The following is a 27,837-nucleotide window of genomic DNA, read 5'->3' as shown; positions in this document are numbered from 1 at the left end:
CGTAGAATAGTTCAGCTGACATTCCTGGCTGTGCCTCTCCCTTTTCGCTCTTTCCATCACTAGCTCGCTTTTTCTTTGCTGTGAAAGATGCTAGAGTTTGTGTTCTCGAAGTAGACTACGGTAAATAGTTTCATTCGTTGCAAAAATAATGAATGTTAGGAGTTGAGGAGTCCTATCGCAATCGAAGTTTGACACCCATAAATGAAAGTCGACAACGGGAATCGACGGTCAAGGAGTCGGGGAATCGATTATTTTTTGAGTCGACTCCCCATCCACTATTTGCGTCACACGCTCCCCTTCCTCTCATCAGGACCCGTGATGAAGGCTCAACTAGGTTAGAGGGAGAAGGTTAAACACGCTCTCCATCCCCGTGGCAACCCCCCCATCTAGCTGAACGAGTAATAGCTATTACAGTGGGTTACCTCATCGGCGTTAACGTTACATGATGGGTAAAACAGGTGCGGTGTTGGTCTTTCGTACTATGAATCATAGGCAAGCTAGCTAGCTGTATCGTCCCTCCACACAGAGCTACCTACAGCTGTGTTGATTCCTTTGCTCTGACTCCATCTACCGCTGACAGTGGGGCAAATGAGTGAACCGGTGAAGAGTTTGCCTTCCCCTACTTCTTCAGGGGGGCAACCTGCGGGGTCTGATACCTACAAAGGCTGGCTGTATAAATGGACAAACTACTTGAAGGGCTACCAACGCCGGTGGTTCGTCCTTAGCAACGGCCTTCTGTCATATTACAGGTAATATTTGCTAGCAGCTAGCTACGCGCTAGCTATCTACTGTAGATGTCAAGTCAGGCTAGCTAGCTCTGCATGAATCCTGGCAAAATCAAGTGCTGTATCAAACCAATCCCACAGTGACTGTTATCTTAGATTACACGTGTAGTTGACAGTCTATAGAATGTGGTTGACGTTCATAATTTACATAAATGCCGTGGCTTTTTAACTAACATAGCTAGCTAGCTAGTTAGACCAATATTACTCATCAAAACAAGTATCTTAATATGTTTAGCTAACGTTATGTGGCAATTAAGAACTGCATGCCATGAGCTTCATCCATCCCATTCCCACAGGAAGGCAATTCTCTAGTCACAGTCAATGACATGGCATAAATGCAGAATGAGCTAGCTGGACACAATTAGCATAACCCCCCAAAATATCTAGTTTGCTAGAATCGTATCAGACTCCAAATGAGTGAATATATATTTTCGCCTATATGATGTAGTCATTGATATTTTTTGCCAATGTCATGTAGAGAATTGTTATAGATGAACCTGTGAATACTATTTTAGATCATATTTTGGAACATATACTTGATTTATTTAGGCCTAGATATGTTCTATTCCAGGAACGACTGTCATTGTATGTAGTGTAGTATGCTCTATGTACGTTAACAAGTAGAGGATCTATATAGGTCCTAACATTTCATTATGATGATGATAATGTAGGACATGATCTACCTGATGCATCATGATGCTTTAAAAATGTGTGGTCCACTGATTCAGTAATGGCCAGTTGTTAGGCACATTTCCCTAAAACCAGTGAATAGTGAGTGATGTCAGTCAGTGTTATGCACTTTAATTGTGAGGCATTAGTCAGAGGCATGTGTGTGTGTGTGTGTGTGTGTGTGTGTGTGTGTGTGTGTGTGTGTGTGTGTGTGTGTAGGCTGCCCTACAGGCTGCCCTACAGTCTTGGGTGGGAATGCACAGCTCTGCTGTTACGTCATTCACAACAAAGAGAGATGGACACAGATAGAGAAACTGAAAAGCATAGAGGCAAGGACTGGTGGTGAATGCAAAAACATCCATTCAGTCATTCAGTACCACAGACATACTCCAGCAGCTGTAGCCTCCCCAAGGCTGTGGGGCGCATACCGTTTGAACACATTAGACTTAGAGCCTAATGTAGGAGCTGTCGTGTTCACTGTGTTTTTATAGAGCCTAATGGAGGAGCTGTTTTGTTCACTGTGTTTTTATAGAGCCTAATGGGTTTTATGCACTGCTCCTTTGTAGATTCAACTCTACTTTCCCTCTCTTTCCCCTCTCCTCTGTGGCATGTGTGTTTATGTAACTGTACTCTCGAGTACTACCACTGTATAAAGAGTTTATGCCCTGACCAACGCATGCACATTGCACCGACACGCACATACGAACACACTTCCAAGCACTCACATCAGCTATGCTCAAGTGAGATACTGCTATGAAATATTAAACAATTGCATGTGTGTGGATTTGTATGTGTGCAAGAGTATGCATGCCCTGTTATGTATCATTTCTGTCTTTGTAGAACTAGATTTAGTCAGCAGCCTCTTCTCCCCTGTCTCTGTGTGTGTACGTGTGTCTGTGTGTGAATGTGTCTCTGTGCATTAGGACTCAGGCAGAGATGGCCCATACTTGCCGTGGCACCATCACCCTGGCGACGGCACACATTGAGGTGGGTGACACCTGCCACCTGGTGCTGACCAGCGGAGGGCGGAACTACCACCTGAAGGCCACTTCCGATGGGGAGAGTCAGCGCTGGGTCTCGGCTCTCCAACAGGCTAAGGCCAACACCACTCACATGATGCACCAATCAGGTGCGAGCAAGAGTAAAATCATATTTGGGTGGATTGGGAGGTTTTAAATGGGAGAGTGGATAAAGAATTCTTAGCTTCGTATATATTTAGAAATAACGTAAGTAGGACAAAACTGTAGGAATTGTGGCCGTACTACTGTACAGAACACAGTGATTTGTGACCCTGTTGAAAGGAATTGGACTATAAATTATGAAAAGGTTATATCAAACCAATATGAAACTCACTGGAATATTTGACCTTTGGGCTTTCTTCTCATTCAAGGTGAGAATGTATTTTGCGACGTTGACTAACCTTTAGAGCATCCACTACTTTTCTGAAAATTAAAAGGTTAAGGACCCGAGGTAAACAAATCTTAGTGTAGTTTCAATGTCAAGGTTACCAGTGTTATTCATGAATCAACCACAAGGTGGTGCACGTGCTAAACAAATGGAACAAGTAACCATGTTTTCTCTATATACGTATAACGCAACATTTAAATATAATTTTACTTTGGCGGTTTGTTGTCTGTTCTCTTAAAATCTTCCAGTGCTATCATGTGGCCTTTCTGCACATTGCATTGCTAAGTGGGCACACTACTCTAGGGTCCTTTAAAATAAATTGGCTTGATTGAACAGTCTAATTCTGAGCTATGTCTCCACCAATTGCTGGTCTCAGTCCAGGTCTCTGATTTGCACTTCGTGGGCATGTGGAAATGAGGGTGACTGCCAAGGATGGTGCAAGGGTACAGTTTGTAATGGCGGCCCAGTCTCTCTATCTCTCTCTTACTCACTCTTTCACATCTCATTTCCATCTTCCCTCACATACTTGCTCTCTATTTTCCTCTCTACCCCTCTCTCTCCCTCCCCCTCCCTTTTTTCTGAATATGACGACAGCCAGAGCTGAATGAAGTGATCCTCCAGCATTTGAACTCCTCCCACTCTGCTATGGAGAGTGAGAGGGAAAGAGAGGAGGAAGCAAGAGAAGGTGAAGGAGAGAGAGGCAGGGGAGTAAGAGGGAGGGTTGCTTCATATTTTCATTGAGAGAATTTTCTTTCCGTCTGCACTGTAAGGAGAAGAGAAAGAGATTGAATGCAGCCTCTGTAATGAATTTTCCTCTGTAAGTATTGATTACCTGCTATAATTATATTGAGGACAGAAATGTCAAGTAAGCTATAATGGGGTGTGTGTGTGTGTGTGTGTGTGTGTGTGTGTGTGTGTGTGAATGAATGCCCTGTGTTGTAATGTAAGGTGTTTTTCTTTTGTCCTCATGCTAATTCACTTTGACAGTAAGTGGGGTAGGCTTATTTCTGGATGGGACTTTACTCGTGTGTGTTTATGAACTATGACAGATTTCCCAGTAGTGTTTCACAAGATTGATGAGCTGAACACCAATCAACCTCATTGGGCCTCTTATTCAATTTTTCAGCTGCACAATGGGACAAGTGTGATTTACCTGCTACTTTGTTACTTGGCATCTTTTATATGTTCGCTTTTCTTGGCGGAATTGCTGAGTCGAAGCTCTTTCTTTTTCCTCCTAATTGATTTGAACTGACCTAAATATGACAGATGGTGGTAATATGTCTATTAAATGTAAAGTATGTTTTTCTACAGATAGGGTTTAGGACAGATTTTCTCAGGCTCTGCATTCATAGGAGAGGGGTGGGCCTCTGCCTCTGTCCCCAGTAGTCTTACCCTCTGGACGGTTTGTTTGTCTCTGTATGCTTGTGTGTTTATGAACATGGGTTCAAACTTTAAAGTCCTTTGTTTCTTTATTCAACCTTTATTTATTTTATTTATTTAACCATTTCACCATTTATTATTTAAGTCAACAGGATTTGAAGGGTCTGAGCCCATTTAGATGGTTTTACATTTGCCCATGGCTCAAAGTGCTTACAGTACAGTGGACACTGATATGCCAGTGGATACATCATATGCCAGAGAAATGGCCTCCACAATCCAGTGGGAGAGATTCTGCTTAGAAAGTACTCTACCATGAGTCAGTTTAGCAAAACAGACAAAAAGTTAGTCACGGAACACCCCAGACCAGTAAATGTACATGTGTAGCGCTTGTACCAGACACAGGGCATGTAACCTCCACTGCTCAGAAGCATACTGAGGAAGCGAAAAGCTCAAAAGCTAGAGACCTGTAGGACATAGTCATGACTTTAGGGGCGAAGGACGCATTAGGACACAACTTCACCTTCAAGTTGCCAAGGGCGAACTTCATACAGGAGGGGTGAATGGATAATGCTTGGAGATCTCCAAAGCGTTTTGTCGAGGACAAAGCCATGAGCAGGAGGGTCTTGTAGGAGTGGATCTTCAAATACAGACTCCATCGGTTGAAAGTGGGCTCACCCAGCACATCCCAAACCAAAGCCAAATCCCATGTGGGCACAATAGGTTTACAAACCGGCCTCAGACAGCTCACACCTTTTTTTAAAACTGCATCGCCAGGGGATGAGCCCCTAGAGTGGCACCATCGATTCTCACATGATATGCTGAAATAGCTGCCATATATACCTTCAGGGTGGAGAATAAACTGCCCTGCTCGAAAATGCCCTGTAGAAACATAAAAATGTCCACTAGAGAGCTCTGAAAAGAAACAATTCCTTTATTTTGTTACCAAAACTCAAACACGTATACCCATACAACCCTCTTGTGGAGGGTGCCCTTGCGGACTGTATGTGCTAACTTTCAAAGGTAATCCCTTTGCCATCAGATTGGACCTTTTTAAGGGACCAAGCCCCCAGACTCCAAATCTCTGGCTGCTGGTGCCAGACCTGCCAATGTGCCTGGAACAACAGGTCCCTGCGCAATGGGAGTTGCCACCGGTCCCCTTCTAAAAGGCAAATGATCTCCGCGAACCACGGTCATTTGGGCCAATGTGTAGCCACAAGGATCAACGACAAGCCCTCCAGACTCACCTTCTCCAGCGTGGGCTGAATCAGGTCAACTTGGGGAAACGTGCAAAGGAGGGTCCAAGGCCACTGGTGCGCGAGAGCATTTGTTCCCAGCAGAACACTCAGGTCCCTTATTGAGAAAAACAGCCAACAATACGCAAAGGTCTATATCGACCCTGCCAAACATTTCCCATATCTGGGAGACCCCCGAGAACTGAACCCCCCTCCACCCAACTTAGATTTCAGATTCGCACCCGCGTTGATGCGTCGCCGGGAGCGAGGGAAAGTGTGCACTGTTCCACAGCAGTAGGGAGCGAGCTAAGGATAAGAGGGGACGAAAACGCACCCCTCCCCATCTGTTGACCTGTCCCGCTGTCGGTCCTCACCAGCACCTACTGGCCGGCCAACAATGGGACAAAGCTCCAGGTAACTGATGTGCAGAACGCTCTGTGACCCTGTCCACAACCCCCAAATTAAGCTTCCCTCGCACAGCGCACCCCACCCTCGAGGGGATGCGTCTGTCATGATCACCTTGAGGGATATAACTCAAACCATGGGGGTCCCCAGTGACAACAGCCTTGGGTCCCTCCACCGAGCCTGTAGGCATGACGGGGTGAGCGGTTTAGATGGCGCAATACGTCCAAGAGAGTGTCTATCACCTACTGCTGGAAGGGTCGCAACAGCCCATAGCGAACCACTGCTATCATAGATGCCATCATCCTTAATAGATGCAGGCACTGGTGAAAATGCACTAGGTGACCTAGCCAAAATTGGACCAAGCAAAGCCGGAAACCGAGGGCATGATTCTCGACTGAGTCTAACTCGATACCCAGAGACGGAATGCGCTGAGATGGAGTCAAACAGCTCTTCTCTTGATTCACTATGAAACCCTGAGACTGAACATGAGAAACCAGCAATGATGCATGTAACACCACATGCTCCCTTGACTCCGCTACCACCAGCCATTTGATCAGGTAGTCCAATATGCTGAGCCGCAGACTTTAGTGAAAGTGTGAGGCGAGAGGGAAATCCCAAAAGGGAGGAACAGAACTCGTAGGCTACAGCCTCGAAATAGAACCTCAGGAACTTTCCTGTGAGGGGGATACATGGCCACATGACAGTACTCGTCCTACAGGACGATGGAGATGAACCAACCGCTGACAAGAACAACCGGTTGTTTGTGAGCATTCTGAATTTGTAGACCCTGAAGTGGGTTTATCACCTGTGGAAGCCGGGGCTTCCGGTGAGGTACGGTGTTCATTGGCCTTGTCAGGCATGATTCTAATGTTCTTCAGTAGAGGGCGCCAGTGTGCAAACTCCCCATAGCTGTGTTGTACCGAGTTGACCGACTGAAAGAGAACTAGCTACATTACACTACCAAAGCTGTGTTATACGAAGTTGACCTACTGAAAAAGAACTAGCTACATTACACTTCCAAAGCTGTGTTATACCGAGTTGACCGACGACTGAAAGAGAACTAGCTACATTACACTTCCAAAGCTGTGTTATACCGAGTTGACCCGACTGAAAGAGAACTAGCTACATTACACCTCCAAAGCTGTGTTATACCGAATTGACCGACTGAAAGAGAACTAGCTACTGTGAGCGTACCAAGTAATTGGGTGTCACTCTAAAGCGGGAAGGTGGAATAAACGAGTCAGGAAAAAGGGTTTTCTGATTGAACACGGTTCTCTATTGAGAGTATTTTGTCAACAAAAACATTCAAACATAATCAATGAAAAATCTTCCAAGGAAAAACACACATCTTCTTCTCCAGATGAAACAAGAACACAATAGGATAATCTTTAAACTACAACAAACATAAATCACGGTTTTGTCACCGTCTTAGTGGTTCTTTCAGCACAGCTTCTCTCTCTCGGTGGCCATCTTCCAGAGATAGTTTCCCCCTCTCTCTTCTGGTTCCATTCTCTCTTTTATAGGGGAAGGAGAGTATCTCATTAGTACCGTCAGCTGTGCTTAATTGACTCTGGTTACCTTGTCTCCCAGGCTCTGTTGGGCAACTATCCATGAGCCCAGCCTGCCCTCTAGTGGTCCGTCCACATACCTTCCCCCCCAGGACCGAACCGGAGGGTCGGGCGCCAGACGCACCGTCTTGGTCGCGTCGGGACAGCGCGTCTGCATTCCCGTTCCTCGATCCGGCCCTGTGGATGACATGGAAAGAGAATGGTTGTAAAGACAAAAACCATCTGGCTATTCTGTTGTTATTGTTTCTCTTACCAGCCATCCACGTGAGGGGCGCATGGTCAGTAACTAATGCAAACCTCCGACCCAGTAGGTAGTACCGGAGATAATCGAGGGCCCACTTGATGGCTAAGGCCTCTTTCTCTACGGTCGCATACCTCTGTTCCCGATCGCTGAGTTTCCTACTAATGAAGAGAATCGGCTTCTCTGCTTCACCTTTACCCTGAGCTAGTACGGCCCCGAGCCCTGTATCCGAGGCGTCGACCTGCACAATGAACTCTTGTGAGAAGTCCGGAGCCTGTAGAACGGGATCAGAACACAGGCCATCTTTTAACAATTGAAAGGCCTCTTCCGTCTCGTCTTTCCACTCTACCTGGTTTGGCAGGTTTTTCCTGATGAGGTTTGTGAGGGGTTGGCAATGGTTGCATATCCCGGGATAAAACGGCGATAATATCCTGTTATCCCTAAGAAGGCCCGAACGTCTCGCTTGGTCCGGGGTCGAGGCCAGTCACGAATTGCCCTGGTCTTCTCTGCCTGTGGGCGTATTTTCCCATTCCCCACGGTGTACCCCAGGTATTCCGCTTCGGACAAACCCAGGCAGCATTTATTTGGATTGGCTGTCAACCCTGTGGCTTCCAAACTCACGAGCACCGCCCGTAATCGCAGGAGGTGACTATCCCAGTCCTCGCTGTGGATGACCACATCGTCTATGTACGCCGCTGCATACTCTTGATGGGGCCGTAGAATGGCATCCATGAGGCGTTGGAAGGTTGCAGCGGCACCGTGCAGTCCGAAGGGCATCCTCACATACTGGAAAAGCCCCTCTGGAGTGGCGAAGGCAGTCTTTGGGCGATCCTCCGGAGCCACCGGCACTTGCCAATATCCCTTCGTCAAATCCAGGGTAGTGATGAACTTGGCCTTTCCTAAGCGCTCCAAGAGTTCATCCACGCGGGGCATGGGATACGCATCGAATGTAGAGATGGCATTCACGCCCCTAAAGTCGTTGCAGAGTCTCATACTACCATCGGATTTGGGGACCAGGACTATGGGACTGGACCACTCACTCGTCGAGGGCTCGATCACGCCCATCCTCAACATCTCCCTCACCTCTTTCTTAGCGATGACTCTGCGAGCCTCGGGAATCCTGTAAGGGCGGATATGCACCTTCTTGCCGGGTTCAGTGTGGATATGGTGGAACAGGACATCTGTTTGTCCTGGGAATGGAGAGAATATTCGACCGAAGTTCATAATCAGCTTGTCTAGCTGTCTTGACTGCTCCGGTAGGAGAGTTTGGCCACGGCGCACCTGTGGTAGAGCCTCCTCTTTTCCTTTGCTCTCCAGGGCCATCAAAGCCACCTCCTCCTCTCGTCCATGGTATGTCTTCAGCAGGTTTATGTGATAGATTTGGACCTTCTTCCTCCTGTCAGGTTGCTTGATGAGGTAATTGACCGGTGAGACCCTTTTCATTACCTCGTAGGGCCCCCTCCACTGCGCCAGCAAGCGATGTTCGGCCGTGGGCACAAGCACCATCACTTTCTCTCCCACGGTGAACTCACGGGGGTCGCAGACTTATCATAGGCCCGGCCTTGGGTCCTTTGGGCCTTCTCCATATGCTCCTTGACTATGGGCCACACTGCTGACAGGCGGTCTCTCATCAGGGTAACGTGTTCTATTGTGGATCGAAAGGGGCATGGTTGGGTCTCCCAGGTCTCCTTGGCTAAGTCGAGGATTCCTCGACAGGGTCTGCCATAGAGCAATTCAAACGGAGAGAATCCAGTGGATGCCTGGGGTACTTCTCGCAGGGCAAACATTAAGTGTGGGAGAAGCATGTCCCAGTTTTTCCCGTCTCGGGACACCACCCTTCTCAACATGCTTTTTATCGTTTTGTTCAAGCGTTCACACAACCCGTCTGTTTGAGGGTGGAATATGCTTGTACGTATCTGTTGAACCTGATATAACCGACACAAGTCCTTCATCAACCGGGACATGAACGGGGTTCCTTGATCAGTCAAGATAGTCTTGGGGAGGCCCACACGAGAGAACATCAGGAATAACTCCTTGGCAATTGACGACATGTTACGCAGGGGTATGGCCTCCGGGAACTTGGTAGCGTAATCTATAACCACTAGGATGTACTCGTGTCCTCTGGCGGATTTTGGGAGGGGTCCTACGAGGTCCATAGCTATGCGTTCAAAGGAGTCTCTATGATGGGGAGAGGAATCAAAGGGTTACGTAGGTGTGGCCGTGGGGCTGTACGTTGACATTGATCACACGTCCTACAATACCTGGCCACATCCCGGGTGACCCGGGGCCAATAGAATCTCTGCATGATTCTGTCAATAGTCTTGTCTCGTGCCAGGTGTCCTCCTAGGACGTGGGAATGGGCTAACTGTAGAACTGTATCTCTGTATGGCCTAGGCACCATTAGTAATTCCTGGTTTTCCCCCCTTCGTCGTACGACCCAGTATAAGAGACCCCGCCTGATTGCATAGTAAGGAAGAGGGGGCTCACCTGATCCGTCGACGTTCCTCCCGTCGATCACCTTCACCTTCCTCATGGCCTCCCTTAGGTCTGGGTCTCTATGCTGCGAGGTGCCGAACTGTCCCTTTAATTCATGGGGCAGGTCGACCTCGGTAGAGGATGTGGAGGTTGTTCCACATCCCCATCAGGGGTGACCGAGGAGAATCCCTTCCAGGTTCCCTCCTCGGATGGAGCTTCAAATATATCCCTTAGCGCCTGGTTGCTCCTTCCTTCCTGCGTTGTGTATAGCCCTTCACATGTGTCTTCATCGGTGGTTTCTTGGAATATCTGTCGTAAACGTTGGGTCGCTATTTCTTCCTCTGCTGCAGAGGACGAGGACGCGGCTACGTCTCCTTGTAGGACTACTACCTCGGGCTTGGATTTTCTCTTCTTTCCTGTCCCCCTTCTTCCCGTGCATACCGTCATCTGCCGAAGCTCCTTATATAAGGGACAGTCTCTCCCGATCAATAATGGCACCTTCAGCTGCGGCACTTTCCAGGCCCTGACTGTACACCTTCCTTTTGGAGTGAGAATAGGCAGATTCACAGTGGGGTAATAGTGGGTGTCTCCATGGATACAGGATACGGCTACTTTGTCTGGTAGCAGTGTTGCGGAGGTCACCATCCGCTCCTCTACTAACGTAACCATACTTCCCGAGTCGAGAATAGCTACCACATCTTGTCCTTCGACTTGCACCGGAATCTCTGAGGCTGGGGCTATCTCTGCTAACCAACAGTGTTGATCCTGCCCCCTCAAAACGGGATGTGTGGGGGTAGGCAGTGATGACTCCGTGACCATGGGCTCATCCTTGCTAGGACATTGTGGAGCATAATGGTTGGGAGACTGACATTTATAACACCGACCCTGCTGTGTGGTGGCTGACTTCTCCCACCTCCGGGAGGGGCTTGGACGTTTCGGTGGCGAGCGCGCCGGGGTGAGTCGTGGTACGGGATTGCAAGACTCCTTCCGTTCCTCCTTGTCACTTTTTAACAACTCCCCTGTAGACCGATATGTTTCCACCGCCTGGGCTATGTCGTCGGCTGACAACGGGTTGGCTTGCCCCACAACCCTTTTAAGTCACTGGGTAATTCTCTCAATATCTTGTCCACTACGAGAGTCTCTATCACATGTCCTACTCCCTTTCCAGGTTCTAGCCACTGTTTCGTCAGTCGTATTAAGGCGAAGATCTGGGCACGGACGGGTTGATCAGCTGTATAGGTCCATTGATGGAACTTTACAGCCCTATCTCTGGCAGTCAGCTGGTACCGGGACAGGATCTCGGTTTTTAGTCGCCCATAGTCCGCAGCTTCGCGGGAATCCAGGTCAAAATAGGCTTCCTGAGCCACCCCGGTCAAAAGAGGGGCTAATGCGCTCGCCCATTCTGTGGGCGGCCACTCTTCCAAGGTGGCCGTCCTTTCGAAGGTCATGAGGAAGGCCTCAATATCATCCTCCTTGGAGAGACGAGGTAAGATGGCGTGAGCAGCCGCTCTTGGCTTAACTCTAGGTTCTTCTAGTCGGCTCAGCTGTTGTTGCAGGAGTTCTATGGTTGTCTGCTGTGCTGTGAACAATTGTTGTAGTAGGGCGTTATCCATCGTTCTTGAATGGTTCCTCCGGGTCTACTGGAAGAATCTTGATTTACTCACTTATCCTTGTGTCACTCGTCCACCTAATGCCCGCATCCTCCACCAATGTGAGCGTACCAAGTAATTGGGTGTCACTCTAAAGCGGGAAGGTGGAATAAACGAGTCAGGAAAAAGGTTTTTCTGATTGAACACGGTTCTCTATTGAGAGTATTTTGTCAACAAAAACATTCAAACATAATCAATGAAAAATCTTCCAAGGAAAAACACACATCTTCTTCTCCAGATGAAACAAGAACACAATAGGATAATCTTTAAACTACAACAAACATAAATCACGGTTTTGTCACCGTCTTAGTGGTTCTTTCAGCACAGCTTCTCTCTCTCGGTGGCCATCTTCCAGAGATAGTTTCCCCCTCTCTCTTCTGGTTCCATTCTCTCTTTTATAGGGGAAGGAGAGTATCTCATTAGTACCGTCAGCTGTGCTTAATTGACTCTGGTTACCTTGTCTCCCAGGCTCTGTTGGGCAACTATCCATGAGCCCAGCCTGCCCTCTAGTGGTCCGTCCACACTACATTACACTTCCAAAGCTGTGTTATACCGAGTTGACCGACTGAAAGAGAACTAGCTACATTACACTTCCAAAGCTGTGTTATACCGAGTTGACCGACTGAAAGGTAACTAACTACATTACTCTACCAAAGCTGTGGATTTTAATTCAGTATCAGTCTTATGGTTTCTGCTCTTAATTCCCTAGTCAATGAGGTTGGGCACCAGTAAAGAGCTGCCGCCATATTAAGGAGTTGTACATCCTAACAGTGACTGATATTGTTCTAATATTGTTTTGTCCCATCAGAAGTTCACCAGATTTGGGTTTACTGAAGTCATTTGTGTGTGTGTGTACGAGCGTACGTGCGAGCGAGAGATTGTATGGGCTATGTGTGTGTCTGCGTGTGATCGGCTTTTGGGTGATTGATTATTATAACTACAGAGGTCTTCAGTAATGACATCATAGGTGACAATAGATTGGCACGCCAGTTGTTTTAACTGGATGGTAGCTCTGCTGCGATCTCCATCATCTGTCAGGGTCTTATTGTATTCTAGTAACAGTAGCTGTCTCTCCTCTTCCTGGCATCTTTTCTGTCGCCGTCCCTATTGTGGGTTCCCTCTCCATCAGCTGCAGGGGTGGATCATAGAGAGATGTCTCAGAATCAGGGCCAACAAGGGCCATCTCGAACAATTATCTGCTGACGTGTTTTCCTCTGACCCACACATGACAGATGACAGTGATGATGGTACACATGACAGTGATGATGGGTACTTAACGATCACACACACACAAACATACCATGCAGCCCTCCTCCTGTCCTACTGTATCGCAGATATTACTCACAGTCCATTTAGACTACTATATCAGTCTTAGCAGGGGTGTGCCTATTCATACAGACATGTTTTGGTGACTATGTAGATGCAGTTGTAAACTACCTGGTGTCATAGCAGTACCATGCCGAGTAGCTGTCGGAGGTACGTGTGTGTGTGTGTGTGGTTGTGTGTGTGTCACTGACATTGTCAGAGTCAATGTGTGGGGGCACCAGTCAGTCGAGATAATTGAGGGAATTATTAAAGTGACTGTGCATAGATAATAACAGAGAGTAGCAGCAGTGTAAAATATGGGGGCAATGTAAACAGTCTGGGTAGCCATTTGATTAGATGTTCAGGAGTCTTATTGCTTGGGGGTAGAAGCTGTTTAGAAGCCTCTTGGACCTAGACTTGGCACTCCGGTACCGCTTGCTGTGCGGTAGTAGAGAGAACAGTCTATGACTAGGGTGGCTGGAGTCTTTGACAATGTTTAGGGCCTTCCTCTGACACCGCCTGGTATAGAGGTCCTGGATGGCAGGAAGTTTGGCCACAGTGATATACTGGGCCATACGCACTACCCTATGTAGTGCATTGCGGTCAGAGGCCAAGAAGTTGCCATACCAGGCAGTGATGCAACCCGTCAGGATGCTCTCGATGGTGCAGCTGTAGAACCTTTTGAGGATTTTTATTTTATTTTACCTTTATTTAACTAGGCAAGTCAGTTAAGAACAAATTCTTATTTTCAATGACGGCCTAGGAACAGCGGGTTAACTGCCTATTAACCCACTGTTAGCTTCTGAGGACACATGCCAAATCTTTTCAGTCTCCTGAGGGGGAATAGGTTGTGTCGTGCCCTCTTCACGGCTGTCTTGGTGTACTTGGACCATGTTAGTTTTTTGGTGATCTGGACACCATGGGAGTTCTTCACTGTGCACTGGAGCTCCATGGCTGCTCTGCCTGACACTGACCTAGATTCAGAAAATCTACCTGCCTGAATGGGAGATTGTAGCTTATATATGAATACATGTGTCATGTGAAGCAGGCAAATGCAGGAGCTGATGGATTTAGCCCAGTAGGATCTACTGTAGGCATTTGAGAGACTTACATTGTTTATGCTCAAATTTACTCACAACCATTGGAGTCACAACAGTTTGATCCAGTTGTAGAAATATCCCTATGGAAATGAGAAGCCTACTATTTATATCTCTCTATTTAAAGTGTCATGGTTTTAGAACATTATTTGCAGATATCGCTTGTAGTGTCATTAATATGTAAGAGTTTTGAGGTGTCAATGATGTAGACTCCAGGTGACGCTGTTGTTGTTGTCGGATGCAGATGGTAAGGTCGGGGGGACCTAGGTGACCGTGGCGGGTCGTCAGACACCAGACTCCAGCAGCTCTTAGATGACTGTAACACTGCTGCTCTTTCTCTCACGGAGAAGTCCTTTCTCCCTGTCTCTGGGTGCCTTAAGGTCCATATAATGATCCCTCCCCAGGATTATGTCTGTCTCTGCTGCTACGGGCCTATTTATTTCCTCTCAGCTGCCTGTGACTGATGGCCCCGTTCATACCAACACGGGGAGGAGCGGAGGGAAGTGAAGTGCGTCATCTTTTTTTTCTCCCTCCTGCTGCTAAAAATAACCCAGCCCTGCAACAGCATGGGCCTATGTTTCCACGGCAACGGTGGAAATGTCATTCACAGCTTTCCGGTGGGGGGGGCAACGACAGTGTGTAGAGTTAATATATCTTTCCATCCCTCACACTCTCTCCATCTATTCCCATACATGACTTCACGTAATAGATCTCCATCGATCCCTCCCTTTCCTTTGTCTCCATGTCTATTTGTCAGTGTGAAGTTGTTTTATATCTACGTGCGTCACAATTATAAGTGTCCACAGTATCTATGCCTCACCTTCTTGGTACATAATGGAAACTTAAATGAGTGTGACCGTCCTACGGCATGAAAAAAAAAAACACTTTCCACCCTCAAAATCAATCATAATGTCTTCCACTTACAGACTGAATCAAGCTATAAGTGCTATTCTAAGAATCTGGCTTCGTAAGCAAATGCCTGAATGCATGGTAACTCAGTGCTGCACCCTCTGACTCTGCCTTCCACTGTGGCTGGTCTGCAGATGACTCTGGAGATGAGGCCCCCGTGCCCCAGCCAGACCGGGCCCTGACCCAGGGGGCTCTAAAGACCCTGGCCAGTAAGCTGGACGATCTGAGCACCTGCAACGAGCTAATCGGCAAACACGGCACCGCCCTGCAGCGATCCCTCAGCGAGCTCGAGGACCTACGCACGGCCACCGACGGCACCGACAAACTCAAGACCGTCAACGAGCGTGCCACGCTCTTCCGCATCACCTCCAATGCTATGATCAATGTGAGGACCGACTCACTGCTGCTAACACTTTGCTAACATTTCAGTACAACGCCTACTGGCTACTTCAATCGATCTTTCTGTATGACCAATGCTAGTAGTCAATCTAATGCTTTAATCAATACAACAATTAAAAACTCTCAATGCCATGATCAATAGAAGTGTTTATTACATATTGACTGTGTGGTGTAGCTAAGCTCTGTAGATGTAGATGTGTTATGGATGTATTGTCACCTCTGTGGCTGCAGGCCTGTCGGGACTTCCTGGACGTAGCAGAGACACACAGCCGAAAGTGGCAGAGAGCCCTGCAGTATGAGAGAGAACAGCGCCACCACCTGGAGGAGACTATTGAACAGCTAGCCAAGCAACACAACAGCCTGGAGAGGGCCTGGAGAGAGGCTCCCAGCACACACCCAGGTCAGAGACACACACACACACACAAGCAGTTTGTTCTCTCCTCTCATATTTGATAGTGCAACTGATTGGAAAACACTGTCAATGGTTTAAGCTCTTACTATGAAGGTAGTTTGGTGCAGTTTATTGCTTGGTATGGATTGGAATCTCACAAGAAGCTGGCCCTCCTCTGGTCATCCCTGGCACTGCACGCAAAGTTGGCACTGTATCAGTTTGAGTATGTCTTTGGTTTGTCTTTCAGAATTTCATTTATATCATACACACACTCAGGTTAGAAAATCAGATCTACACAAACAAAACACGACCCCGCCCTGTGCAACTGGACTTTCTGCGCACACACTACATAGTGCAAATACTAGTACAGACCGCAGAATCACTGACAGGTCGACCCCAGGTGGTGAGGGTAGGAAACAACATCTCCACCCTGCTGATCCTCAACACTGGGGCCCCACGAGGGTGTGTTCTCAGCCCTCTCCTGTACTCCCTGTTCACCCATGACTGTGTGGCCATGCACGCCTCCAACTCAATCATCAAGTTTGCAGATGACACTACAGTGGTAGGCTTGATTACCAACAATGACGAGACGGCCTACAGGGAGGAGGTGACGGCCCTCGGAGTGTGGTGTCAGGAAAATAACCTCTCACTCAACGTCAACAAAACAAAACAAAGGAGATGATTGTGGACTTCAGGAAACAGCCGAGGGAGCATCCCCCCATCCACATCAACGGGAAAGTAGTAGAGAAGGTGGAACGTTTTAAGTTCCTCGGCGTACACATCACGGACAAACTGAAATGGTCCACCCACACGCTGTCTGTGTGAGCAAGGAGGTCTACAAACCTGAATCAGTTACACCAGCTCTGTCAGGAGGAATGGGCCAAAATTCACCCAACTTATTTTGGGAAGCTTGTATAAGGCTACACGAAAAGTTTGACCCAGGTTAAACTATTTAAACGCAATGCTACCAAATACTAATTAAGTGTATGTAAACTTCTGACCCACTGGGAATGTGATGAAAGAAATAAAAGCTGAAATAAATCATTCTCTCTACTATTATTCTGACATTTCACATTCTTAAAATAAAGTGGTGATCCTAACTGACCTAAAACAGGGAATATTTACTGAGATTAAATGTCAGGAATTGTGAAAACTGAGTTTAAATGTATTTGGCTAAGGTGTATGTTAACTCCCGACTTCAATTGTATGTGACCAATATAATTTGATTTGATTTTAATTGAATGATCTTGTGTCCCTGGCAGACGGGGGTGAGAGGAGGCGGGAGGGGGATGCCAGTGATGAGAATGAGGACACAGAATTTTTTGATGCCATGGAGGACTCCCCTGCTTTCATCACAGTGACTGCCACTGACCACACCCAGCACAGGTCAGTCAGGGTCGCTGGGATGAAACCCTGTTGAAGGAAGGTTTGCCGTTGAAACATTAGTTTCATGTATTTTGCATCGGAACTGTGAGAGTATATGGCTTTTCTTTTCTCAGTCAAGGTCGCTGACCTCATTTCTACTGATCATGGGGCCAAGTAGAGTTCATTCATATAGCTATGTAATATGACGATGCTAGTATAATTCATTATACTTCTTGATGTCTAATGAATTCATCATACTGTGTTTTGTGTATACAGCAGTCATAGTGTGTTTGTGTTTCAGACGCTCAGCCAGTAACCAGAGTATCATGAGCGGACGATTACCCAATAATGAATGGAGCCACGACGAGAAGGTGAGTCTGCAGGCTTCTGTTCTTTACCACACCTTTACATACCCAGCCGTAGTAAACCATGGACAACTGTATCTTACCTTAGGGAGTGTATGATACAATATTTAATGGTGAGATCTATCCTATAATACCTCAGCCTACCTGACTGTTTGACATGTATTTGTTCTCAGGACCCTGGCTCCGACAACATGCAGCGGCGCAGAGTTAGACGCAGCCGCATCCCAGACAAACCCAACTACTCCCTCAACTTGTGGAGCATCATGAAGAACTGCATCGGCAAGGAGCTGTCCAAGATTCCCATGCCTGTAAGAGAAACGAGAAGTGATTCTGCGGTCTGTACTAGTATTTGCACTATGTAGTGTGTGCGCATTAAATGACATGACATGATGACTCCTTGCTGTCCCCAGTCCACCTGACTGTGCTGCTGCTCCAGTTTCAACTGTTCTGCCTTATTATTATTCGACCATGCTGGTCATTTATGAACATTTGAACATCTTGGTCATGTTCTGTTATAATCTCTACCCGGCACAGCCAGAAGAGGACTGGCCACCCCACATAGCCTGGTTCCTCTCTAGGTTTCTTCCTAGGTTTTGGCCTTTCTAGGGAGTTTTTCCTAGCCACCGTGCTTTTACACCTGCATTGTTTGCTGTTTGGGGTTTTAGGCTGGGTTTCTGTACAGCACTTTGAGATATCAGCTGATGTACGAAGGGCTATATAAATAAATTTGATTTGATTTTATTTGAAATGCAAGCTCTAGCATTCAATCACATTTATTTTAGAAAGCCTTTTTTACATCAGCAGTTGTCACTAAGTGCTTTACAGATACCCAGCCTAAAACCCTAAAGAGCTTTACAGATACCCAGCCTAAAACCCTAAAGAGCTTTACAGATACCCAGCCTAAAACCCTAAAGAGCAAGTAATGCAGATGCAGAAGCACAGTGGTTAGGAAAAACTGTAGAAGGCAGGAACCAGGCTCCATGGGGTGGCTAGTCCTCTTCTGGCTGTACCGGTTGGAGATTTAAAGACTGGTTCATAGTTGACCAGCAGGTTAAAATAATAACCATAGTGGCAATAGAGCACAGGTATTCAAATCTGCTGGTTTTCTTTTCTACCTGATAATTAATTGCACCCACCTGGTGTCCCAGGTCTAAATCAGACCCTGATTAGAGGAGAATAATGAAACAAAGCAGTGGAACCTGCTTCCAAGTCCAGATTTGAATTTGACGACTATAGATGGTGGAACAGTTCAGCAACTCGATTGGGTCTAACTCCAATGTGTGTGTGTGTGTGTGTGTGTGTGTGTGTGTGTGTGTGTGTGTGCGTGCGTGCGTTCCTGTGTGTGTAACCTCAGGTGAACTTCAACGAGCCCCTGTCGATGCTGCAGCGTCTGACTGAGGATCTGGAGTACAGTGACCTGCTGGACCGGGCGGCTCGCTGCGAATCGTCCCTGGAGCAGATGTGTCTGGTGGCAGCCTTCTCTGTGTCCTCCTACTCCACCACCATCCACCGCACTGCCAAGCCCTTCAACCCCCTGCTGGGGGAGACCTACGAGCTGGACCGCCTGGACGACTTTGGCTACCGCTCCATCTGCGAGCAGGTCAGACACAACGCACACAGACTCTCTCTCTCTCTCTCTGAAACATATGTCTGAGGTGCACAGAGGGATCTTTCTATAAATAATGGGGCCAATGGGTGACATTGGGATAACAATTTCTAATTGGTTCGAAATGAAAATAAAAAGGATTTTCATGCAGTTCCACATGTACTAAAAGTGAAAATATATCCAAACTGGCCGATAACTTCACCTATACAACAAGGTCTATACATCCTTTAAGCAGAGTTCATACAGACATTGGTAAGTCAAATTCAAGGACTTCATGGAACTTTTTCAAGCACTTAATATGAGGACGACAATATTGAAGTTGCGGGAAACAAATGAAAGTGGCCACATCGCTCACAAAAACAGATAAAAATGAAATCATGAATAATTATAAAGGAGCAGGAGAACGTATAAATTGGCAACAATAATTACAAGAACTTTAAGCACCAAATTGAGGAAATGTCTGTTTTAGTACTTGAATTTTGTTATTACCTTACCAGATCATATTGTGAATAAGCCCACTAGGATATTTATTTTGTTGTCAATATATCCAGAATAATGAATAGGATTAGAGTCAATCCTAACAATTGCGCACAGTAGACAAAAACATGAAAACACAAACTCATTACCTTGATGCTTTCCCTGATAAATCTAACCCTGCTGTAAATCAAGCAGAAAATAACAGATGACCAACATCAATTCGCTGGGGATATTAGATCCAGCGTGGATCCAGCCACAACTGTCTTCACCAGCGTAAGGAATGAGACACCAAAATATTCTGGACATTCTTCGCGAACACCTTTTTTCCAGCACTTGTGCTGTCACAACAGCTTTTTGTCACTTGACTGTCATTTGGAAGATTCACCCTGGATCAGGAAGGAATCTTCACGCTGTAACTAATCAGCTGGACATCAAATGCACATCCAACAAGTACTATGCATAATTATTGAAGAACCACGTTAATGACAGTATCGATTTAGGTTTTAAGTATCAAGTATCAAGGAAAGGTGACTTCGATTTTGCAATTGCATACATTATTTCGGATTTGTGTGCCCAAGAAAACTGTTTTCACTACTTTCAAAACTGTCCGACAGCTAGATCCAGGATTCTTACAGGGTTCAAGTTCAATGTCTAATTTAACTGATTAATGATTCATGTATGATATTCATGTATGACAACTTACACTGCCATAAATGCAAGGACAGAAAAGTCATGTTTTATGTCATCCAATTTTGTTAAAATCCATCAAATCACCCACCATGATAAAGGGTTAAACAGGTTTTAAATCAACTCGTGACTGTTATTGAATATAGCTGTGATCCCCCTTTATCTTAATGTAATGACATGACATTTTTTATCAATAACGTATTAAATGCTGTAACACCTGTACTACCATTACTGTACGTCAATTCCACCTCGCAAAGTTTTCATCTCCATCTCATTTAACTTCTCAAAGTATTGCCATACAGGACTTCGCTGCTGTCGCTTGCCTTTCTCTATCATTTTTCCAACTCTTAACGACGATGACGTATTGGTGGAGAGTCGACGCCAAAATAATTGATTCTTCGACTCTGTGCACATCGACTCTCATTTCTGAGTGTCAAGATTCGATTGCACTAGGAATCGACTGCTAAGATTCAGTGTTTTTGGAACGGAGAAGACAGATTATTTGCCAGACTTTCGAGAACACAAACCCTCGCATCTTTCATAGAGAGAAGGGAGTCGCACAGTATAGGCAGGTCAGCCACCAGGCAGACTGAGTCAGGACCATTCACTAGGCATATCTTTCGGTAATCAAAACCAGTATCTCGTAATGGAATGCTGTAACTCCGCAATTTCTTGGCTCGCAGCTTCAGTAAAGCATGCATCAATGAATAGGATATTCTACACGCAAGACTGAAGACTGAACACACACTCGCATCATTAGTGAAGAGAAAGAGCAGGTGAGCCAGAGCGAGGGAGAGAGAAGAAGGGGCATATGTCTTGGAAGCCTCGCAAATTCACCAAAGTAGCCTGAAGTTCACCTCTTCCTCTCTGGTTTTATTTAAATTACACAACTTTCCCCAGGCCTTTATAGCTTATCGTCTAGTTGGGCTATAACACGGAAAATGATGTTTTGTGATTTGCTGGGAGAAAAAAAAAAAAAACATTGTTTTTCAGTTTTTCAGAGATTTTTCTTAATGTTAAGGATCCCAATTTTATTTCAATGTTCACACCCCTACGTACCGACGATGTCATCCTCCTCCTGCTCTCTCAGGTCAGTCACCACCCCCCAGCCGCCGCCCACCATGTGATGTCACAGCGAGGCTGGACCCTGTGGCAGGAGATTACTATCGACAGCAAGTTCAGAGGGAAATACATTTCTGTCATGCCATTAGGTGAGCCATGCATACCCAGTACATGAATGTTCCTCCGATATGCAATAATTGCTGGTTACACATACAAAAGCATGTCACACAGCTATTTCAAAATATTCACATTTTGCAAGTGATGGTCAGTGCCGTTTAAGATTAGGGAGGACAAATGTATTTTTAATGAGCATGGACTTATTTCTATTACAGCATATTGGATGATTGCCATTCATATTCCATTCACCCAGCTCAATGTAACATCGATAGGTTTAGGCTACTACTGTACATGATACTCAAATATTCCCTAGACCCATTATGAGGTTGTTACAACCTAGCCTACGAATGAAAGTTTACAATGTAGGTTCACAGGTCGAGAGAAAAATGTGAGTAATCAAGATGACAAACAGTGACACATTCAATACCGCCTTGCACACGCTTGCCTGCATCTAGTTGACCTAGGGTGTAATCATTAATCCAAACAGTTGCTAACGAGTGTTTCTATTGGACAAATTCAGGTATGTTTATCCCCGTTCCATTTGTTTCCATTTAAGGAACGTTTTTCAACAGAATCGACGGAATGAATACACCCCTGATCACCCGCAAACACAGTTCACTTTCATAGCAGCTACATACAGAACAGCATGATCACTTTGCTCGTTGTATAATTCCTTCTCGATTCTACGCTCTCTCCTCCGCTCACCTTTTTCCTTCACTTCACTCATTGCCCAACACAACAGCTGTGTCTGTAACCAGGAGAAAAAAAACCTCTCCAAGCCAATCCTTCATATCATAACCGCTAACTGCTACACAGTCTACATCGCTACATACCATATTAGCGAATGTCATAGTCAACATAGCTGAGTAGGCAAAATATAGCTCTCTCTCTCTCTCTCTCTCTCTCTCTCTCTCTCTCTGAAATGAATTTGTTCAACTATTGTATTTCTCTCTCTTTGAGTCAATTACTCACCACATTTTACGCACTGCAGTGCTAGCTGTAGCTTATGATTTTTGTACTAGTTTCATTCTCTGATCCTTTGATTGGGTGAACAACATGTCAGTTCATGCTGCAAAAGCTCTGATAGGTTACAGGACGTCCTCCGGAAGTTGTCATAATTACTGTCTAAGTCTATGGAAGGGGGTGTGAACCATGTGCCTCCTAGGTTTTATATTGAAGTCCATGTACCCAGAGGAGGACGGAAACTAGCTGTCTTCCAGCTACACCATGGTGCTACCCCAGAGAGTGCTGTTGAGGCTACTGTACACCTTCAGTGTTTTTTAGTCAATTATTTGGTGACATTTGAATATATTTAGTATAGTTTTATCTAAAACAGATAACTTTGTTTATGTTTCACAATTATTATTTTTTTAAGAAGAAATTTCCAGAGGAGGATGGTCCATTCCTTCCTCCTCAAATGAGCCTCCACTGGCTGATTATTTTAATTATCTCTTTCTCTCTAGGCTGTATCCACCTGCAGTTCCACTCCAGTGGGAATCACTATGTGTGGGGCAAAGTCACCTCCACGGTGCACAACATCATCGTAGGAAAACTGTGGATTGACCAGGTGTGTGTCTCTCATATTTAATGTGTATTTGTATATGTGTGTTTGATCTGTTTGTAGATGTGTGCGGTGTTTTGCAGAATCTGCCCCGTGGTTTCTGCCTTCCTCTACTGTCTCTCATTATGTCGGCAATACTCATTGTATCTGTTTTCTCCCATTTGTCTCCATCCCTTTATGTACGGCTTTGCTATTCTCACTCTTAACAGTGTCCCGTACTGTGATTATTGACATCCATAGTAAATGATTACGATAGACTGCTAACATTGATAAACTAGAAATATTGCATGTTGTGGACATTTGACATGTTGTAGACAGTATGTAAATAATGCTAAAGCTAGGAGAATCATCAGCCTGAGGCTTGGGATAAATAGCCTGTATTTTTCTCTCTGTAGTCTGGGGACATTGAAATAGTCAACCACAGGACCAAGGACACCTGCCACCTCAAGTTTGTCCCTTACAGTTACTTCTCCAGAGACCTCCCACGCAAGGTGAATCCATGGTTTGCCCTCTGGGTCTCTGTGCTGCATGCGGACCAATTAAAAAAGCTAATGTAGAAACAAACTAGCAGTCCTTACCATCTTCAATGTCTTCTCCCTCTTCTGGTGTTGTGTCTCCAGGTGACAGGTGTGGTAGCAGACAGCGAGGGCACGGCCCACCACATCCTGTCTGGGACCTGGGACGAGAAGATGGAGAGTGCCAAGATAGTAGAAAGCAGCCGGGGATGTGGAGGGTCAGAGGGAAAACAAAAGACTGTCTACCAGACCCTCCAGCCCAAACTGCTGTGGAAGAAATACCCACTTCCGTAAGATCAGCCTGCCTGCATATTATGAAGTCAGCCTTATAGCACATAATGCAAGCTAACCTATTTATACAAGTTATTTGATTCCTCTTGCATCCTGGCACATTATCTTACTTCCACCTCTCTACCCGTTGCTACTCGCCCTCTCCCTCTCTGTCCATCCTATCCGTCTCACCTCAGTGCCTTCTCCACCCACCAGGGAGAATGCTGAGAACATGCACTTCTTTTCCTCCCTGGCCTTGACCCTGAACGAGCCTGAGGAGGGCGTGGCCCCCACTGACAGCCGCCTGAGGCCCGACCAACGGCTGATGGAGTCGGGGCTATGGGACGAGGCCAACGCCCACAAACAGCGTCTGGAGGAACGACAGAGGCTGGAGAGAAGGAAGAGGGAGGCACAGGCCACACAGGCCATGGAAGAAGGTGAGGAGGGGTGTGAAAGGACTAGATAAGACATCTCAAGAGAGATTACAGTATAGAAACTAGGAAGAGGAAGTTTGACAATTGTGATACAGTGTATGTCAGCAAAATGTTACCCATATTGAGGAACATCTGTGTATGTTTGTGTCTCTGACTCCTTAGGGCAAGACTTTGAGGGTTTCCAGCCACTGTGGTTCGAGAGGAGGACAGATGATTCAACGGGGGAGAGCACTTACGTGTACAGGGGTGGATACTGGGAGTCCAAAGACAGACAGGACTGGAGCCAATGCCCTGATATCTTCTAAGACTCCGCCCCTGGGACTGTGACATCATCACTGGAGGGCCGAGCTGAGGGACTGATTGACAAGCAGAGGGAGGATCCACACTCTGAAGACACATGGAGATGTGGACAGCTCTTTGTCTGTGTATGTGTATTTGTGTGTGTTCCAGAAAGACAAAGCCCTCCATTGAGAATAATGTAAACTTCCCATACTTCAAGAACTGAGATATAAACATAATCTGTCCCGCTCCCCGATGTAGTTCTCTAATCAAACACTGAGTGAGTGTGTGTGCAACAGCGTGAGTGAATGAGACAAATAACTATTTATGACAGAATATTTTGAGTGTGAGGGAAAGAGTTAGAAAATAGCTAATGCATGGAAAACCATATTTATTTGAGCTGGTGTGTATGGTGGTGCCTGGTGCCCCATTGATCTGGTAATAAGGTAATAACTACCGTAAGTATATAATATTATACAATAATAGGCAGAGGCCAGAAGGAAAGTGAACGTTTGTGTTTTGGTGCTAGGATAAGATGTCCTGTTCCTCTGAGCTGGTTAGGAACAGAGTGTTCCTCCTGCTGGAGATATAAGGGCCTGCATTTATGTTGCACTGGCCAATAGGAATGTCAGGAGATAAAGTTCCCCCAGGTTTGTCTAACTGAAAGGTTATGAAACAAAAAGCTGCACATAGAAATAGAGTAACCAGAACAGACATTATTTTCTACTTCAAGTATCTCCAATATACTTTACATATCTATATGTAACATTATGTTTCCTTCCATGCAACAACTAGGCACTCCCCAGGTTTGTAACAAACTGCTTTTCTGCAGTGCATGAAAACACAGGTGTAGAGGACGCTGGTATCACTATGGGTACTTTTGATTTAATATCTGTACAGACATAATCTCTGAGATCCAGAACTAAAATCTATACCGGTTATGTTACGTGTGTCTGTCCACAAGAGATTAGTACAGACCTAAAATAGTTAGGGGAATTTTGAGGTTGTAACAAGCTACCCACGATTATATCGATTTTGCTCAAATGTCTTGATTTCTCAAATGTTGGTCATACAGTCGCTAGTGAAAGTCTACACACCTCTTGCACAGTCTTCACATTTTGTGAATTAATTTTGCTGCCTTAAAATGTAATCTCAAAAGGGAATACATTTGATTTATTTCCTACCGATCTACACAACCTTATCCACATTTTAAGTTCAAGAGAATTCTAGAAAAATATCCAAATGAATACTAAATAAAAAACAAAGATGTCTTGATTGCGTATGTCTTCACAGCCCAGAGTTTATACTTGGCGGAAGCACCTTTGGGCAACATTTATCCATTGTTTTTGTCAAAATTGCTCAAGCTCAATAAATTTGGGTGGGAGTCATTGATGGACAGCAATATTCAAACCTCTGATTTTCAAGCAAATTTAAGTCAGTCCACACCTCTTAGAAATACATTCTGGTGTTTTTGACAAGCATACCCATAACATGATGCTGCCACCACCACTTGAAAAAACTGAGGGTTTCACTCAGTGTTGTAATGGATTTGACCCAAGCCTGTAGTTTTTAATTTAGGCAAAAAAGTCCATGTCTGCTGTGTTGTCTTGCAGTATTACTTAACAGCCTTGTTGCAAACAGAATGGATGATTTGGAGTGGATTTTTTAAAACAGGCTTTATTGTTTTCACTTTGTCATACAGGTCAGTAATGTGGATGTGAATGCAATATTGTTGATCCTTTTCTATTTTCAAGTGTTGTGGTGGCAGCATCATGTTATGGGTATGCTGGTAACTGGCAGGGACTGAGGAGTGCTTAACAATCTAAGACTAGGTTTGAATATCGCTGTCCATCCAACGACTCCCAACCAAATTTACTGAGCTTAAGCAATTTTGACAAAGCATGGATATGTTGCCCTAGTTGTGCAAAATTGGTATAATATTTTTCTAAATGTTTCACAGCTGTAATGGCTGCCAAAGGTGCTTCCACCAAGTATTAATTCTGGGGTCTAAAGACACACACAATCAGGACATCTTTTGTTCTAGTTTTTTTTTTTTTGTAATTTTGGAAAATTCTATCATTTTTCTTTCACTTTGGAAATGTGGAGTGGGCTGTGTACATCAGTAAGAACAAAACCCCAATTTAATCCATTTTTAGATGTACTGTATTTTAAGGCAGCAAAATGTGAAGACTTTACAAGGGGTATGTAGACTTTCACTAGGCACTCGTTTGAGCGCCTAATTGTGTACAGACAAAATTTTAAATTGTTTCATGATTCCTCCCTGTGCGATGAAATGTTTCAAAGTCTTATATTTTTTTAAATATTAAGAAATCATATGAATTATACTATAACATGTGTAATGGCGAGTTTCACAGTGCAATTGAGGTGGGTAATTCAAGTATTACACATCTTTGTGTTTGACTGCAGGCATTTAAACATGCACCATCAATGAACTCAAACGAGTGTTGTGGCACCACGTGTAGCTCATGCATGGTTTAGTGTGCTCATACACTGTTATCTAGTATTAATTAGGCATTAATTAGTATCAATTAGTTGTTTCTAGACTTCATTCACAGAAGAACATCATGTGAATTCACCTTTTGTGCCCTAGACCTTCGGAAATACATTTTCTTTTTTTTGTCTTTCAAACACTCGCAATGTCATTAGAGATGGTCTATAATGTTGTAATCGGCTTTGGTGTCAGTTCTCAAATCAAGACAATGATGAGAAATAAATGAGATAAGCCTTCAGGAAGGATGATGTCCCCTGAAGACCCAAAGCCAAGAGGAGATTTCCACGGGGACTATCTGTCTGATGTGGGCCTGCAGCAGAAGCTCTGGGGTCTCATGATGGGGTAGTGAAAGGACACTGAGGGCTGCACACTCCACTTTAGGCTACTTGTTTGATGTCACCTTGTCTCTAGCACACACATGTATTCAAGGTGTAACACTCAATAAACCCAAATAAATCGACCTATGTGCACTTTATTGGCTTATCTTGATCAATGTTTAACCCTCAACTGACCTCTCTGAAGGTTAGAGTGTTGGGCCACTAGTTCTATTCCCCGAGACGACAAGGTGAAAAAATCTGTCAAAGGTGTCCATGAGCAACGCACTTAAAGGGACATTTCACAATTTGTAACTTTATATTCATCCTCTCCAGCACCACTCCAACATCTACATATGTG

The 27,837-nt window shown here is 45.3% G+C and overlaps 1 protein-coding gene across 1 annotated transcript; it reads left to right on the top strand.

Moving 5' to 3' along the window:
* LOC115124372 (oxysterol-binding protein 2-like) lies at window positions 1-27,622 on the top strand. The gene is made up of 14 exons (XM_029653792.2): window positions 1-749; window positions 2,378-2,583; window positions 15,257-15,507; window positions 15,753-15,921; window positions 17,175-17,298; window positions 17,579-17,648; window positions 17,816-17,950; window positions 18,997-19,242; window positions 21,503-21,623; window positions 23,055-23,158; window positions 23,548-23,643; window positions 23,773-23,957; window positions 24,154-24,374; window positions 24,534-27,622. The coding sequence occupies exons 1-14, from the start codon at window positions 589-591 to the stop codon at window positions 24,674-24,676; spliced, it is 2,232 nt and encodes a 743-aa protein (XP_029509652.1). The 5' UTR covers window positions 1-588; the 3' UTR covers window positions 24,677-27,622.
* The last annotated feature ends 215 nt before the right edge of the window (window positions 27,623-27,837 follow it).

This window comes from Oncorhynchus nerka, linkage group LG4 (genome assembly GCF_034236695.1).
Source record: "Oncorhynchus nerka isolate Pitt River linkage group LG4, Oner_Uvic_2.0, whole genome shotgun sequence".
NCBI lineage: Eukaryota > Metazoa > Chordata > Actinopteri > Salmoniformes > Salmonidae > Oncorhynchus > Oncorhynchus nerka.
This window is presented reverse-complemented; position numbering and strand designations above follow the sequence as displayed.